Source organism: Emys orbicularis, chromosome 5, assembly GCF_028017835.1.
Source record: "Emys orbicularis isolate rEmyOrb1 chromosome 5, rEmyOrb1.hap1, whole genome shotgun sequence".
Taxonomy (NCBI): Eukaryota; Metazoa; Chordata; order Testudines; family Emydidae; genus Emys; species Emys orbicularis.
The window spans coordinates 141,236,335-141,248,761 of NC_088687.1; the positions used below are offsets into that span (position 1 = coordinate 141,236,335).

Here is a 12,427-nt window from a genome sequence, read left to right on the forward strand (position 1 = left end):
GCGCTGGGGCAGGTCTGACAGGGGGGGGGTCCCCCAATGAGGGGCGCTGGGGCAGGTCTGTCGGGGTGGGTGTCCCCCAGTGAGGGGCGCTGGGGCAGGTCTGACAGGGGTGGGGAGTCCCCCAGTGAGGGGCGCTGGGGCAGGTCTGACAGGGGTGGGGAGTCCCCCAGTGAGGGGCGCTGGGGCAGGTCTGTCGGGGTGGGAGTCCCCCAGTGAGGGGCGCTGGGGCAGGTCTGACAGGGGTGGGGAGTCCCCCAATGAGGGGCGCTGGGGCAGGTCTGACAGGGGTGGGGAGTCCCCCAGTGAGGGGCGCTGGGGCAGGTCTGACAGGGGTGGGGAGTCCCCCAGTGAGGGGCGCTGGGGCAGGTCTGTCGGGGTGGGAGTCCCCCAGTGAGGGGCGCTGGGGCAGGTCTGACAGGGGTGGGAGTCCCCCAGTGAGGGGCGCTGGGGCAGGTCTGTCGGGGTGGGAGTCCCCCAGTGAGGGGCGCTGGGGCAGGTCTGACAGGGGTGGGGAGTCCCCCAGTGACGGGCGCTGGGGCAGGTCTGACAGGGGTGGGGAGTCCCCCAGTGAGGGGCGCTGGGGCAGGTCTGTCGGGGTGGGAGTCCCCCAGTGAGGGGCGCTGGGGCAGGTCTGACAGGGGTGGGAGTCCCCCAGTGAGGGGCGCTGGGGCAGGTCTGACAGGGGTGGGGAGTCCCCCAATGAGGGGCGCTGGGAGTCTCTCTCTGGGCCCAGGCTGAGGCTACACCCCCTTTCCCCCAGGACTACATTTCCCGGCGTGCCGGCGCGGCAGGAGGCGGAGACGCGGCGCGGCGAGGGGGCGCGGCAGGCGAGCCTGGGGCTGGGCTGGGGCAGAGCGGCTCCGGCGCTGAGGGGTGGACGAGGCTCGGTGCGTCCCAGCCGGGCCCGGAGCCCATGGAGCGGGGGAAGATGGCGGAGCTGGAGAGCCTGGAGTCGGCGGCGGAGCACGAGCGGATCCTGCGGGAGATCGAGAGCACGGACACGGCCTGCATCGGCCCCACGCTCAGGTACAGCCGGGCCCGGGGAAGGGCCCCCCCGCCACAGTCCTGAGCAGGGAACCCCCCAGCTCCCCATCACTTCCCCCCTGAGCGGGGAACCCCCCAGCTCCCCATCACTTCCCCCCTGAGCGGGGAGCCCCCCAGCCCCCCCATCAGTTCCCCTCTGAACGGGGAGCCCCCCAGCCCCCCCATCAGTTCCCCTCTGAACGGGGAACCCCCAGCCCCCCCGTCAGTTCCCCCTGAGCGGGGAACCCCCAGCCCCCCCGTCAGTTCCCCTCTGAACGGGGAGCCCCCCAGCCCCCCCATCAGTTCCCCTCTGAACGGGGAGCCCCCCAGCCCCCCCGTCAGTTCCCCCTGAACGGGGAGCCCCCCAGCCCCCCCGTCAGTTCCCCCTGAACGGGGAACCCCAACATTCCTATCACTCCCCCCTCACCTCCAGACTCTAAACAGGGAGTCCTCAGCACCACTCAACCTAGAGACTCCTGGCTCCCCTAAGTTGGCAACCCCCAGTTCCCTCATCACTTCCCCCTAAGTAGGGAGACACCCCGCCCCCCCCAACTCCTTGTTCAGACGTGGAGAGCCCTCTAACCCCACCAAACTGGGTTATCCCTCCAATTTGCCATTCTGTGTCCTTGCTGATAGACCCTCTAAACCCCCAAATTAAACAAAGAAAGACGCTCTTGGCGCTTTGCGAATATACCAAATCCCTAAAAGATGGGGCTTCTCCATGCCCCCTTAACCAGGTATACACCCTGATACTCCACCTGTTCTGACTGAATGACAGTTCCATGGCATAAGCTGCCAGGCAGACAGTCATTGTCATCCTCCCCTGCCCCAGCTGCTGTCCTGAGCCCAAACAGCTGCAGCCCCCTGAATCTCTGCACTCATTTCTTCCTGCTTTACGAAGGGTCCTTCTCTCTTCTCCAAATGCTGCTTTAAAACCATCTCCTGCCAGGAATTCTCCTACTTTGTTCTCCTCCCTCTCCACACTTTTGATTTTTCGAAACTGTTGTCCTGTGCCTTGTCTCTTTCTGTTTGTGAAGTGCTGTGTACATTTATGGCACTGGATAAAATGATCGTGGTTAATAACTCAGCAGGAAGGCAAGTGAAAGGATTTGAGGAAGGAGTGTGGGGTAACATAGTTGGAGCAGCTTATGGGAAGACTATTTTTTTTGGAAGCAATGTTTTGAATAGACTTGGAGGGTTGAGGTGAGATGTGGGAGGTGACCAAGGTACAGGCCAGGGTTCTAACTGTTGTGCTGGAGAGGGAAGAATGGATTTTAGACAGGGACGTGAAAAATGGGATCAGCAAGACCTTGAATTTGGGGGATGGTGGAGCAAAAGATGATACTAAGGGTGATAGGGAGGGTTGGGGCTGTAAGGTACTAGTATTGCCTGGGACTGGCTTTCTTCAAGCCTTCTGTATTTGGGAACTGGTGCCCCCTTTATAGTGAATTTTGGACAGAGCATTGATGGTAGGGTGGTATAAGTGTCTAATAATTAGACACCCTCTTGAAAATTAGTTTACTAACCTCCCACTCTGAATCTTTGTTTTATAACTATGAAAAACCTGTCCTTGGTTGTGTGCATTTAAATGTTTTCTGCAGAAGTCACCTCTGGGCTGGAGAGGAGTATGAAATCCTCTTGTTCCGTCCCACACCCTCCCTCTCCATTATACCCAGATACCATCCTCACGTCATAGTTCTGGCAGGAGCTGAAGCATTTCTCATCAGGCCAGGGGTGAGATGCATCAAGAAGCTGAAGATAAAACGTTGTAATCTGAAACTGTGGCCCATTCCCCAGGGCCTTGCCTGTAGTTGTTTAGACTCGTAATTTGGCTTCACTATGATCTGATTGTTTTCTTCTTATTCTAGGCTTTTTTTTTTTTTTTTGGTCCTGTCTTGCTTTAAGGGGCTGTCAATGTGAAAGAATGTTCCATATTCTACTGATTATTTTTAAACTCGCACTTCTGGGTCTGATTTCCTCAACCTCTCTAAGGAGTGTTTGTATAGAGTGTTTGTTCTTTGGTAACTGTAGCAAACTGTCATATTAGATGTGGGGATGCCTGTTTGACAATATGTACATACAGGGAGAATGTGCAGATTTCATTGCAAACCCCAGACTCTGTCTGAATGTTATTTTCCTAACCATTGTTTTATGGATTTTTATTTTTATCTGTTTCACAAAAAGTATGACTAATTGCAAAGCCACGGGGTATGGGTACAGTTACCATCCTGATGATGATATAGGTTAATGCTTCTGTTTGGTTAGTGGCTCCTTTGTTCCCTTATTAAACATCCTCTTTTGGTGGTTCTTGTGGTACTTTTCAACTGGAAAAACTCTTTGCCTACTCTGTGAAGCTGCTGACTTTTTTTCTCTGTCCCAGGGATGTAAATGAAAGAGGTTGTATGGCTGTTAATGCTATCGTTTCTGTTTTTCGTTCACTCTCTGTGGTAGTTTATGAAGTTCTGGAGTCAGTGTTTCATTCTTTTGTTTTTCCTTTGTGATGCAGTTTTACAATTTCTCAGCAGTGATTTCTGCTGCATTGTTAATCTGGAAGCTATGATATTTGTCCATGTAGTCCATAAGGAATCACCTGATTTTTATGTGTGGTTTTATAATGTTTAGATAAATAAATTATACCCACTTGGAATCTGTTTCAGCTATCCAGACTGTGCATTATTCACAACCCTGGCCTGATGGGACCCAGTTTTATATATAAAAGTAAACTACTTTTATTTTTACCCTCCCCCCAAAAACCAAACAGCTATACAGTCCACTATACCCAGATTCCTCATGTTAAAGGGTAGAAGTGTTGTTTTAAAAATGTTTCCTTTAAAAACCAATTAATTTCCTCATGTTACCAAAAACTGAGATTAAAACTGATATTTCTAAAACTCTCCTTTTACTTTTCACTATTTTTCTTTTTTCAATTTCATTCTCCTTTTGAAATGAAAACAGTATTCAGTTTCACCTTTGTTTGTAGTCAGGTTTTGGTTTTTGTGCACTAACTGTGGAGCTTAGAATTACAATGGTAAAGGGGGATATTTAAATCCAAACAGAACTGTTTTCTTTAAAAAAAGGCAAACATTTACGTTATCAGGTTTATGTAAAACCTTTTCATTTTTACAAAACCATAACTTCTGGAGTTAATCTACCTGCCTGTGTCCCTTCAAATGAGCAAATGTCTATAAACTTTCTGACTGATAACAATGGTCTTTGAATATGGTCGCAGGATCTGTGTCTGCATTTGTGTACTGGCAGGAAACTCTTGTTTTGTGATATTATAAGATTACAATTTGGTCAGCTCTTGACTCATTTTTGAAATCTTTTTTTAAAATATTCTCCCAGCAGAAGTAGGGATGTAACTGTAACCTTATAGGGATAGACCATGTGATGTTATTGGAAGGTCATGCTGAAGACTGATCTGGTTTATTATTAATAAAAAAAAAAAGTCAAAATACTTAAGAGCCATCTGTCCAGGTTTTTCATATTGTGGAAAAATTACAGCAGTAGGTTTTAAGTCTCCTATTCTTGGCATATTCAGCAGAGATCAAATGAGGTTTCAGACCTCATATGTCTTCAGACTTTTATACCATGGATCTATGTATCTGTCTGAGGGGTGGGGGAGCTCAGGATTCTGCTACCATCAACTGTATAAACATGGTTGTTACAGGAGTGATTCTAGAATGGCTTTTCTAATTTGAATGGGGAGGGACTTGTTTTTATTTTACTGAGCGGTGTTATTAATGACAAGCATTAACAGTCCCAGTTCCAAAGAGCTTTCAGTCTACACTAGACAGACACAGAGTAGACATGCTGTGTGCCAGAGAAGTAGATGTAACTTTTTTTTTTTTTTTTTAAATGACTCACTACTTGTGGGCATCATGGAAGAAGTGAGTCTTCAGGAGACAGGCTAGGCTCCCTTTGAGGAATAGCACAGTTTCATAACATGATGCGTGCACACACACAATCTCTGCCCGTGGTATAGGGAAATGGTGCCGGAATCCTGCTAGCAACGTGGGCTTGTCTGCACGCAGTTTTTGCCTTGCTTAGCTATGCTAGTTTCTATTTCAACATAGTTAAAAGGGGTAAAATCTCCTAATGTGGATGCTATTACAATAGTATAAAAGTGCTTCCCTGGAATAAACGTCACTGATATAATGCTTCATATCCCTATAATTGTGTCCACACTGGGGTGTTGCACCACTTTAATCAGTTTCTACGTTGATTATATTTGTAATAAAGACTGTATGTAGAACAGCTCCAGTTGTATTTAAATTGTCATTGCTATGGAGTTCTGATTCCTGTGCGGACAGTGTCTTTCATTTAAGTCACGTATTTTCATGAAAAAAAAAAAAGAGTCCTTGTGGCACCTTAGAGACTAACAAATTTATTTGGGCATAAGCTTTCGTGGGCTAGAACCCACTTCATCAGATGCAGAAGTAAAAAATACAGGAGCAGGTATAAATACATGAAAGGATGAGGGTTGCTTTACCAAGTGTTAGGTCAGTCTAACGAGATAAATCAATTAACAGCAGGATACCAAGGGAGGAAAAAAAAACTTTTGAAGTGGTAAGAGAGTGGCCCATTGCAGACAGTTGACCAGAAGGTGTGAGTAACAGGAGGGAGAAATTAGTATTGGGGAAATTAAGTTTAGGTTTTGTAATGACCCAACCACTCCCAGTCTTTATTCAGGCCTAATCTGATGGTATCTAGTTTGCAAATTAATTCCAGTTCTGCAGCTTCATGTTGGAGACTGTTTTTGAAGGTTTTTTTTGTTGAAGAATTGCCACTTTGAGGTCTGTTATTGAGTGACCAGAGAGGTTGAAGTGTTCTCCTACTGGTTTTTGAATGTTATGATTCCTGATGTCAGATTTGTGTCCATTTATCCTTTTGCGTAGAGACTGTCCGGTTTGGCCAATGTACATGGCAGAGCGGCATTGCTGGCACATGATGGCATATATCACATTGGTAGATGTGCAGGTGAACCAGCTGCGGATGGTGTGGCTCCTTCTGTAAATAAAACTCCTTTGGGAGGACTAGGTGGTTGCTGACTCACTTCTGTTTAACAAATGAAGTGCGTACGCTGTGGATGCTCTCATACAGGTCTAATGTGCCTCTACTTCAGCATATCTGTGCTGAGCATTATAGAAAAACCAAAGATAAGAGTTCCTGAAGTACATTTACTAGTGTCTTGTCCAGTTTAGTTTAAACATGGGGTTTCCCCAGTTCCCTTTGGGGAAACTATTTCCTGGCCTAATAGGTCCCTTGCTGTCAGAACAGTTGGAGTATTTACTTTTAAGAGAACCTTTTCAGGTGCTTTAGAACTATCAAGTTATGCAATAGCTATTATCATAACCATGCTGTCTTACTGTTAACTTGGCCTCCCTCTCCTGGGCTATTGTTTGTTACATTAACTTGTCATGTCTTGTTTCAAATTAGATTATAAACTCTTTGGAGCAGGAATCTGGTTAGGACCTTTGAATGCCGCTTTAATATAAATAATGAACGTCAGGATGTCTTTCCTGCTTTTCAGTGCAAACGCTTCCTTTACTAATGATATCCAATCACTCCTAGTTGTAGTCCATTGTACCACCCTAAATGGTTCCTCTCCTTCCCTTTGTGTTTATATTATTTAGTTATTTGTAGCTAATTTTCCTGTCTCTCCTATCCATCCAGATTTTTATACCATCATTGTGGTATCTAATCAGCCTCGAGGAAGAATAATGCCTTCCTGCCCATAAATTATCTCCACCTAAGTTCTAGCACTTCAGTTTTTCAGTCTTCCCCATAATCAATTCATTGATCATGTTTGTTTGTTCTTCACTGAACTCCCTCCAGTTTGTCTAGCTTCCTGGTGATGTGGTGAAGGTAATATTCTGTGTGAAATCACACCAGAACTGTATAGAGGACAGTTTTGTGACTGGATGACTCTGCGTGACTGGATCACACCCTTTTAAAAAAAATAAAAAAATAAAAAAAAATTGCAAGCTCATATCTAAATTTCTGGATCTTTCAGCATTACTCCTTTCCAAATGTCTCCTCCCAATAAATGTATGTGATGTATCATTTTTTTGCATAGATATATTATCTTACATTTTTATTGCTGGATTGCTTTCTGCCTCTTTTTAAAAATTTTTCACATCCCTTTGTATTATTTCTCTGCCCTCACTAGCATTTGTACCTCCTTCCAATTTATCATCATGTGTATTTCCTTTATTGTATGGTTTACTCGCTCGTCTAGATTCCTAATAAATGACTTATGGATCCATAGAGTTTAAAGCCAGAAATGACCCTTAGATCATCTAGTCCAACCTTCTGTTACAACACGGGCCATTAAATTTCAAGAATTTACCCCTGTAATGAGCCCAGTAATTTGTCTGGCTAAAACACATCTTCCAGAAAGGAACCCAGTCTTGATTTGAAGACATCAAGAGATAGAGGGAGAATCCTTCACTTCCCTTAGTAGTTTGTTCTAATGCTTAATCGCCCTCACTGTTGAAAATTTGTGCCTTATTTCTAATTTGAATTTGTCAGGCTTCAACTTCTAGCCATTGTTTCTTGTTCCGCCTTTTGCCACTAGATTAAAGTGCCCTTTAATACCTGGTATTTTCTCCATGTGAAGCTACTTTGACACTGGAATCAAGTCACCTCTCAATCTTCTTTTTGCTAAATTAAACAGATTGAGCTCTTAAGTCTCTTGCCCTATAAGGCATTTTCTCCACACCTCAGATCTTTTTTGCGGCTCTCTTCTGCACACTCACTCACTCACTCACTCATGCCCGTCACCCCAGTCGGGGTATGGGCCGCCAACCACAGATCTCCAGAGTCCTTTATCCTGGGCCATTTGCTCTAGCTGGTTCCAGGTATAGCCCATTTTTATGCTATCAGCCTGAAGGTCGCGTTGCCAGGTGTTTCTTGGACGGCCTCTTTTCCGCTTGCCTTGGGGGTTCCACCGCAATGCCTGTCTAGTGATGTTGGTTGGCTGCTTGCGTAGTGTGTGTCCTATCCAACCTCACCTTCTAATTTCTTCCTCTGCTGGAAGTTGACGGGTCCTCTCCAAGAGGTAGATGTTGCTGATGGTGTCTGGCCAGCGGATCTGGAGAATCCTTCTAAGGCAACTATTTATGAAGGTCTGGATCTTCCTGGTGGTTGTTTTAATTATCCTCCAGGTTTCAGCTCCATACAATAAGACTGATTTCACATTGGAGTTGAACAGTCTAATCTTTGTTGCCAAAGACAGCTCTCTAGAGCTCCAGATGTTCTTGAGCTGTATGAAAGCTGCTCTTGCCTTACCGATCCTTGCTTTGATGTCTGCGTCCGTGCCACCCTGTTGGTCGATGATACTGCCTAGGTAGGTGAAGGACTGCACTTCTTCCAGAGGGCTTCCATTCAGTGTGACTGGGTCATTACTGATGGAGTTAATCTTAAGGATCTTGGTCTTGTCCTTGTAGATGTTGAGGCCAACCTGTGATGACGTGGCTGCCACTACGTTGGTCTCTCTTCTGCATTCTCTCCAATTTTTCAACATCCTATAAAAAGGGTGGACACCAGGGCTGTATGCAGGTGTCACCAATGCAATATATACAGAGGTAAACTCCTATTCCCTACTACTCCTGTTTACGTATCCAAGGATTGCTTTAGCACTTTTTGTCATGACATTGCATTGGGAGTTTGTTGAGTTACTTGTCCACTATGACCCCCAATCCTTTTCAGAGTCACTGCTTTCCAGAATACTGTCCCCCATTCTGTAGGTCTGGCTTGCGTTACTTGTTCCAAGATGTGTAACTTTGCATTTGGCTGTATTAAAATGCGTTTTGTGTGAATGGGCCCAGCTTCAGATTGCTCTGTAAGGCTGCCCAGTCCTCCTCATTATTTACCACTAAGCCAATCTTTGTGTCTTCTGTAAATGTTATCAGCAGTGATTTTTTTTTTGTATTTATTTCCAAGTCACTGACGAAAATGTTGAATAGCGTCAAGCCTAGTATTGATCCCCCGCGAAACCCCACCAAAGAGAGACCCTTTTTTGATGATGATTCCCCATTGCCAACTACTTTCTGAGATCTGTCAGTTAACTGCTTCTTAATCCATTTAATATGTTCTTTATTGATATTATGTAGTGCTAATTTTTTCATCAAATGTCATGCAGGACTAAGTCAAATGCCTTATAAAAGTCTAAGTATATGACATCTATGTGGTTACCTTTATCAACCAAAGTTCCATTTCATCAGAGAATGAAATCATGTTCGTTTGACAAGACTTTTTTTTTCTGTAACCATGTTGACTGGCATTGCTTATATTCCTATCCTTTAATTCTTTATCAATTGAATCCCATATTAGCGTGTCCATTATTTTGCCTGGGATTGATTTTTGCATAACCTAGAGTTTCCTGGGATTATTCAATGTATCATTTTTGCACAACGATAACACTCTTACCATCTTCTGCAATTTACCCAGTATTCCAAGATTTATTAAAAAATTAATATCCAGCAGTCCAGAGATCTACTCAGCCAACTCTTTTATAACTCTTGCATACAAGTTAACGGCCTGCTGATCTAAAAATGTTTATCTCTAGTAGACAATTTCTAACATCTTCTTTAGGTACTAATAGACTGTAAAGTACTTCATCAAGATATAAGTACACCATCCTGCTTCTTTTCAAATACAGAAGAGAAATTTATTAACGCTTTGGCCTTTTCTGCCTTATTATTACTAACAACTTTACCATCTCCATCTAGTAACAGGCGTATACCATTGCTAGGATTACTTTTTGTTCCTATTATACTTAACACACATCTCCTTCCCCATCCTTATTGCCTTTAGCCCAATCCCCAATGGATTTTTTCTCTTTTCTCTTTAGCTTCCCTTATCAATTAGAATTGGTCCTAAAAGAAGTGGTTAACCTTCCCCTTCCCGCCAAACATCTTTTCCTAAGTCAGTACGTTGTTCTACATCATTTCCTTTTTGTGCCACTAGTTTTAAGCCTTCCTGAATGTTTCTCTTATGAACTGGAATAACTTTTCAAGCCAGGGTTTTGAGAGGCACTGTATCAAATAAAATCCAAACATATTACATCTGTCTCAGTCCTTTCATCCATTATATTTGTACTTCTATCAAAAAAAGTAATGAAGTTTGTCTTACAAAATTTGTTGTTTATAAAAGTGCTGTAAAACGTCAAAATCCTTCATTAAACTCCTCTCTGTGACAATGCCTGCAAAATACTCTTGGATGGGCAGGCTGCCAGTGTGCAATAATTCTACTTATCAAGCTGTTCATAATCACTTCATTCTTGTGCTCCTCCGTCGTCTCTCATAGACTTTAAGGTCAGAAGAGACCATTGAGATCATCTAGTCTGACCTTCTGCACATTGCAGGCCACAGAACCGCACCCACCCACTCCTGAAATAGACCCCTAGCCTCTGGATGAATTACTGAAGTCCTCAAATCATGGTTTAAGGACTTCAAGGTATAGAGAGTTCACCATTTACACTCTTCATAGACTTAGATTGTAAGTTCTCCGGGTGCAAGGACTATCTTTTTGTTTGTCTGCATGACGCTTAGCACAGTGGGGCCTGATTCCTGAAGGGTGCTACTGCAGTAAAAGAATAATATGTCCAAGATCCTGATTTTCTGCTTTGCCACTACCAGTGGCCTGGGAGGGGAGGTGTTCTACTTTGTGTTTTTGTGTCTTTTGAGCCAGGTGTTTAGTCCAAAAATGTCCAAGGTGGCCACTGCTCTTTGGCATCTCAGTTTTAGGGTGCCCAACTTGAGACCTCTTGGCCCTGATTTTTCACAAGTTCTGAGCACCCACAACCCAAGTCAGTGGGAGCTGTGAGTGCTCAGTGCTTCTGGAAATCAGGCCCTAGGTATCTTGGGTTGGGTGCTCAGAAATGGAGGAACCCCAAATAGGAGGACGAAAATGTTGGCTGTCTGCCTCAGTCTATAAAATGGAGAGATCTTTATTGCAGGAATTTTTTGAGCACTGGTTAATGGCTTCTGCTGTTATGACTCTCTGGAATCTATATCACCATGAGCCCAGCATTGGGGCTGCTTAGATCTGTGCCAGCTGGTTATGGTTCCTAAAGGTCCATTCTCTAGCTCGGCATTGCCGTGCACTCTGATCTTACTGTCTCTCTGTACTGACATGTTCTCTGCACCCAGGGCTCAGCTGGGAAGAGTGAGTGGGGCAGCTACCTCTACTCTGCTCTGCACCAGCTGAGGAAAACCCCCTCTCCCCGCACGGCCTGAGCAGTGCAAAGGGGCCTGAAGGCAGCCAAGAATGTGGCCTATTGTTTGTCAAATGCTTTGAAGATGAATGCTGTGTAGATTTATTATTACTGTCTGCGTGTTTAAAATTTGTATCTCTGTGTAATAAGCCTTTTTACCTCTTATTTTCCACCCTTAGGAATAATATTTCTCATGTGACATTCTGAGCTGGCTGATTCAGTCCCATATCTTATGAATTACTGTACAAAAATGCAAACGGCCTCTAGAGGAATGTGTCATGAAGATATGGGCCTGACCGATTAGATGCTAACTTCTTCTGTTCACTGAGCTCGCTCAGGAAGCTTGTTTATAACCACAGTCAGTTGCTACTAGAAGCTGAATAGGATTCTTTGGAGCATCTTCAGTGCACCTCAGCCCCTCCCAGATGGGAGAACATAATGCAGTGAGAATGAAACTGCTCCAGTAGATGTGCCCTGTTCGTATGCCCGTAATTATCTTTTAAAAGACAGCTTAAAGCATTATTACCTGAATTATGTTAATATTCCACATCATCAGCCTGATGCTGCCCAGCTCAAAACTCCCTAGCAGGAAAAACATCAACAATTACATTAATTCTGGTACCTGTTACTTTCCTTCTGTCTATGGGGGAAATTTAAACACACTATTAAGGAACTGACTGCTCAGGTTTAATCTGACACTTACAGCTTCTGTGACTTGCGACTAAGATGTGCTTTTTTCAGTTTTATGTTTACCTTTCCTTTTATAATGTTAGGCCCTGATCCTGTAAGCCAGTGTCCTGGGGCCACTGGGGGGCTGCGAGCAGGCTTCAGGGGGTCCGCCAAGCAGGTCCAGCATTAGACTTGCTGGGGCCCAGGTCAGAAAGCCGAAGCCCTACTGCCTGGGGCTGAAGCCGAAGCCTGAGCAACTTAGCTTCACAGGGCCCCCTGTGGTGTGGGGCCCAGGGCCGGCTCCAGGCACCAGCCAACAGGAAGGGGCGACACGTCCGGGTCTTTGGTGGCAATTCGGCGGCGGGTCCCTCAGTCCCTGAATTGCCGCCGAAGAATGAAGCGGCGGTGGTAGAGATGATCGCGGCTCCTCCCCCCCGCCCCCCCTTGGGGTGGCAAAAACGCTGGAGCCTGGTGGGGCCCCGGGCAATTGCCCTGCTTGCTACCTCTTCACGC

The 12,427-nt window shown here is 45.3% G+C and overlaps 1 protein-coding gene across 1 annotated transcript in view; it reads left to right on the forward strand.

Annotated features, from left to right (window-relative positions):
- Nucleotides 1–913: 913 nt before the first annotated feature.
- EXOC6B (exocyst complex component 6B) overlaps nucleotides 914–12,427 on the forward strand; it is a 436,833-nt gene continuing 425,319 nt past the window's right edge. Inside the window, exon 1 of the mRNA XM_065404703.1 lies at nucleotides 914–1,026. Coding sequence (XP_065260775.1) covers nucleotides 914–1,026 — 113 coding nt within the window. The remainder of the gene's footprint in view (nucleotides 1,027–12,427) is intronic.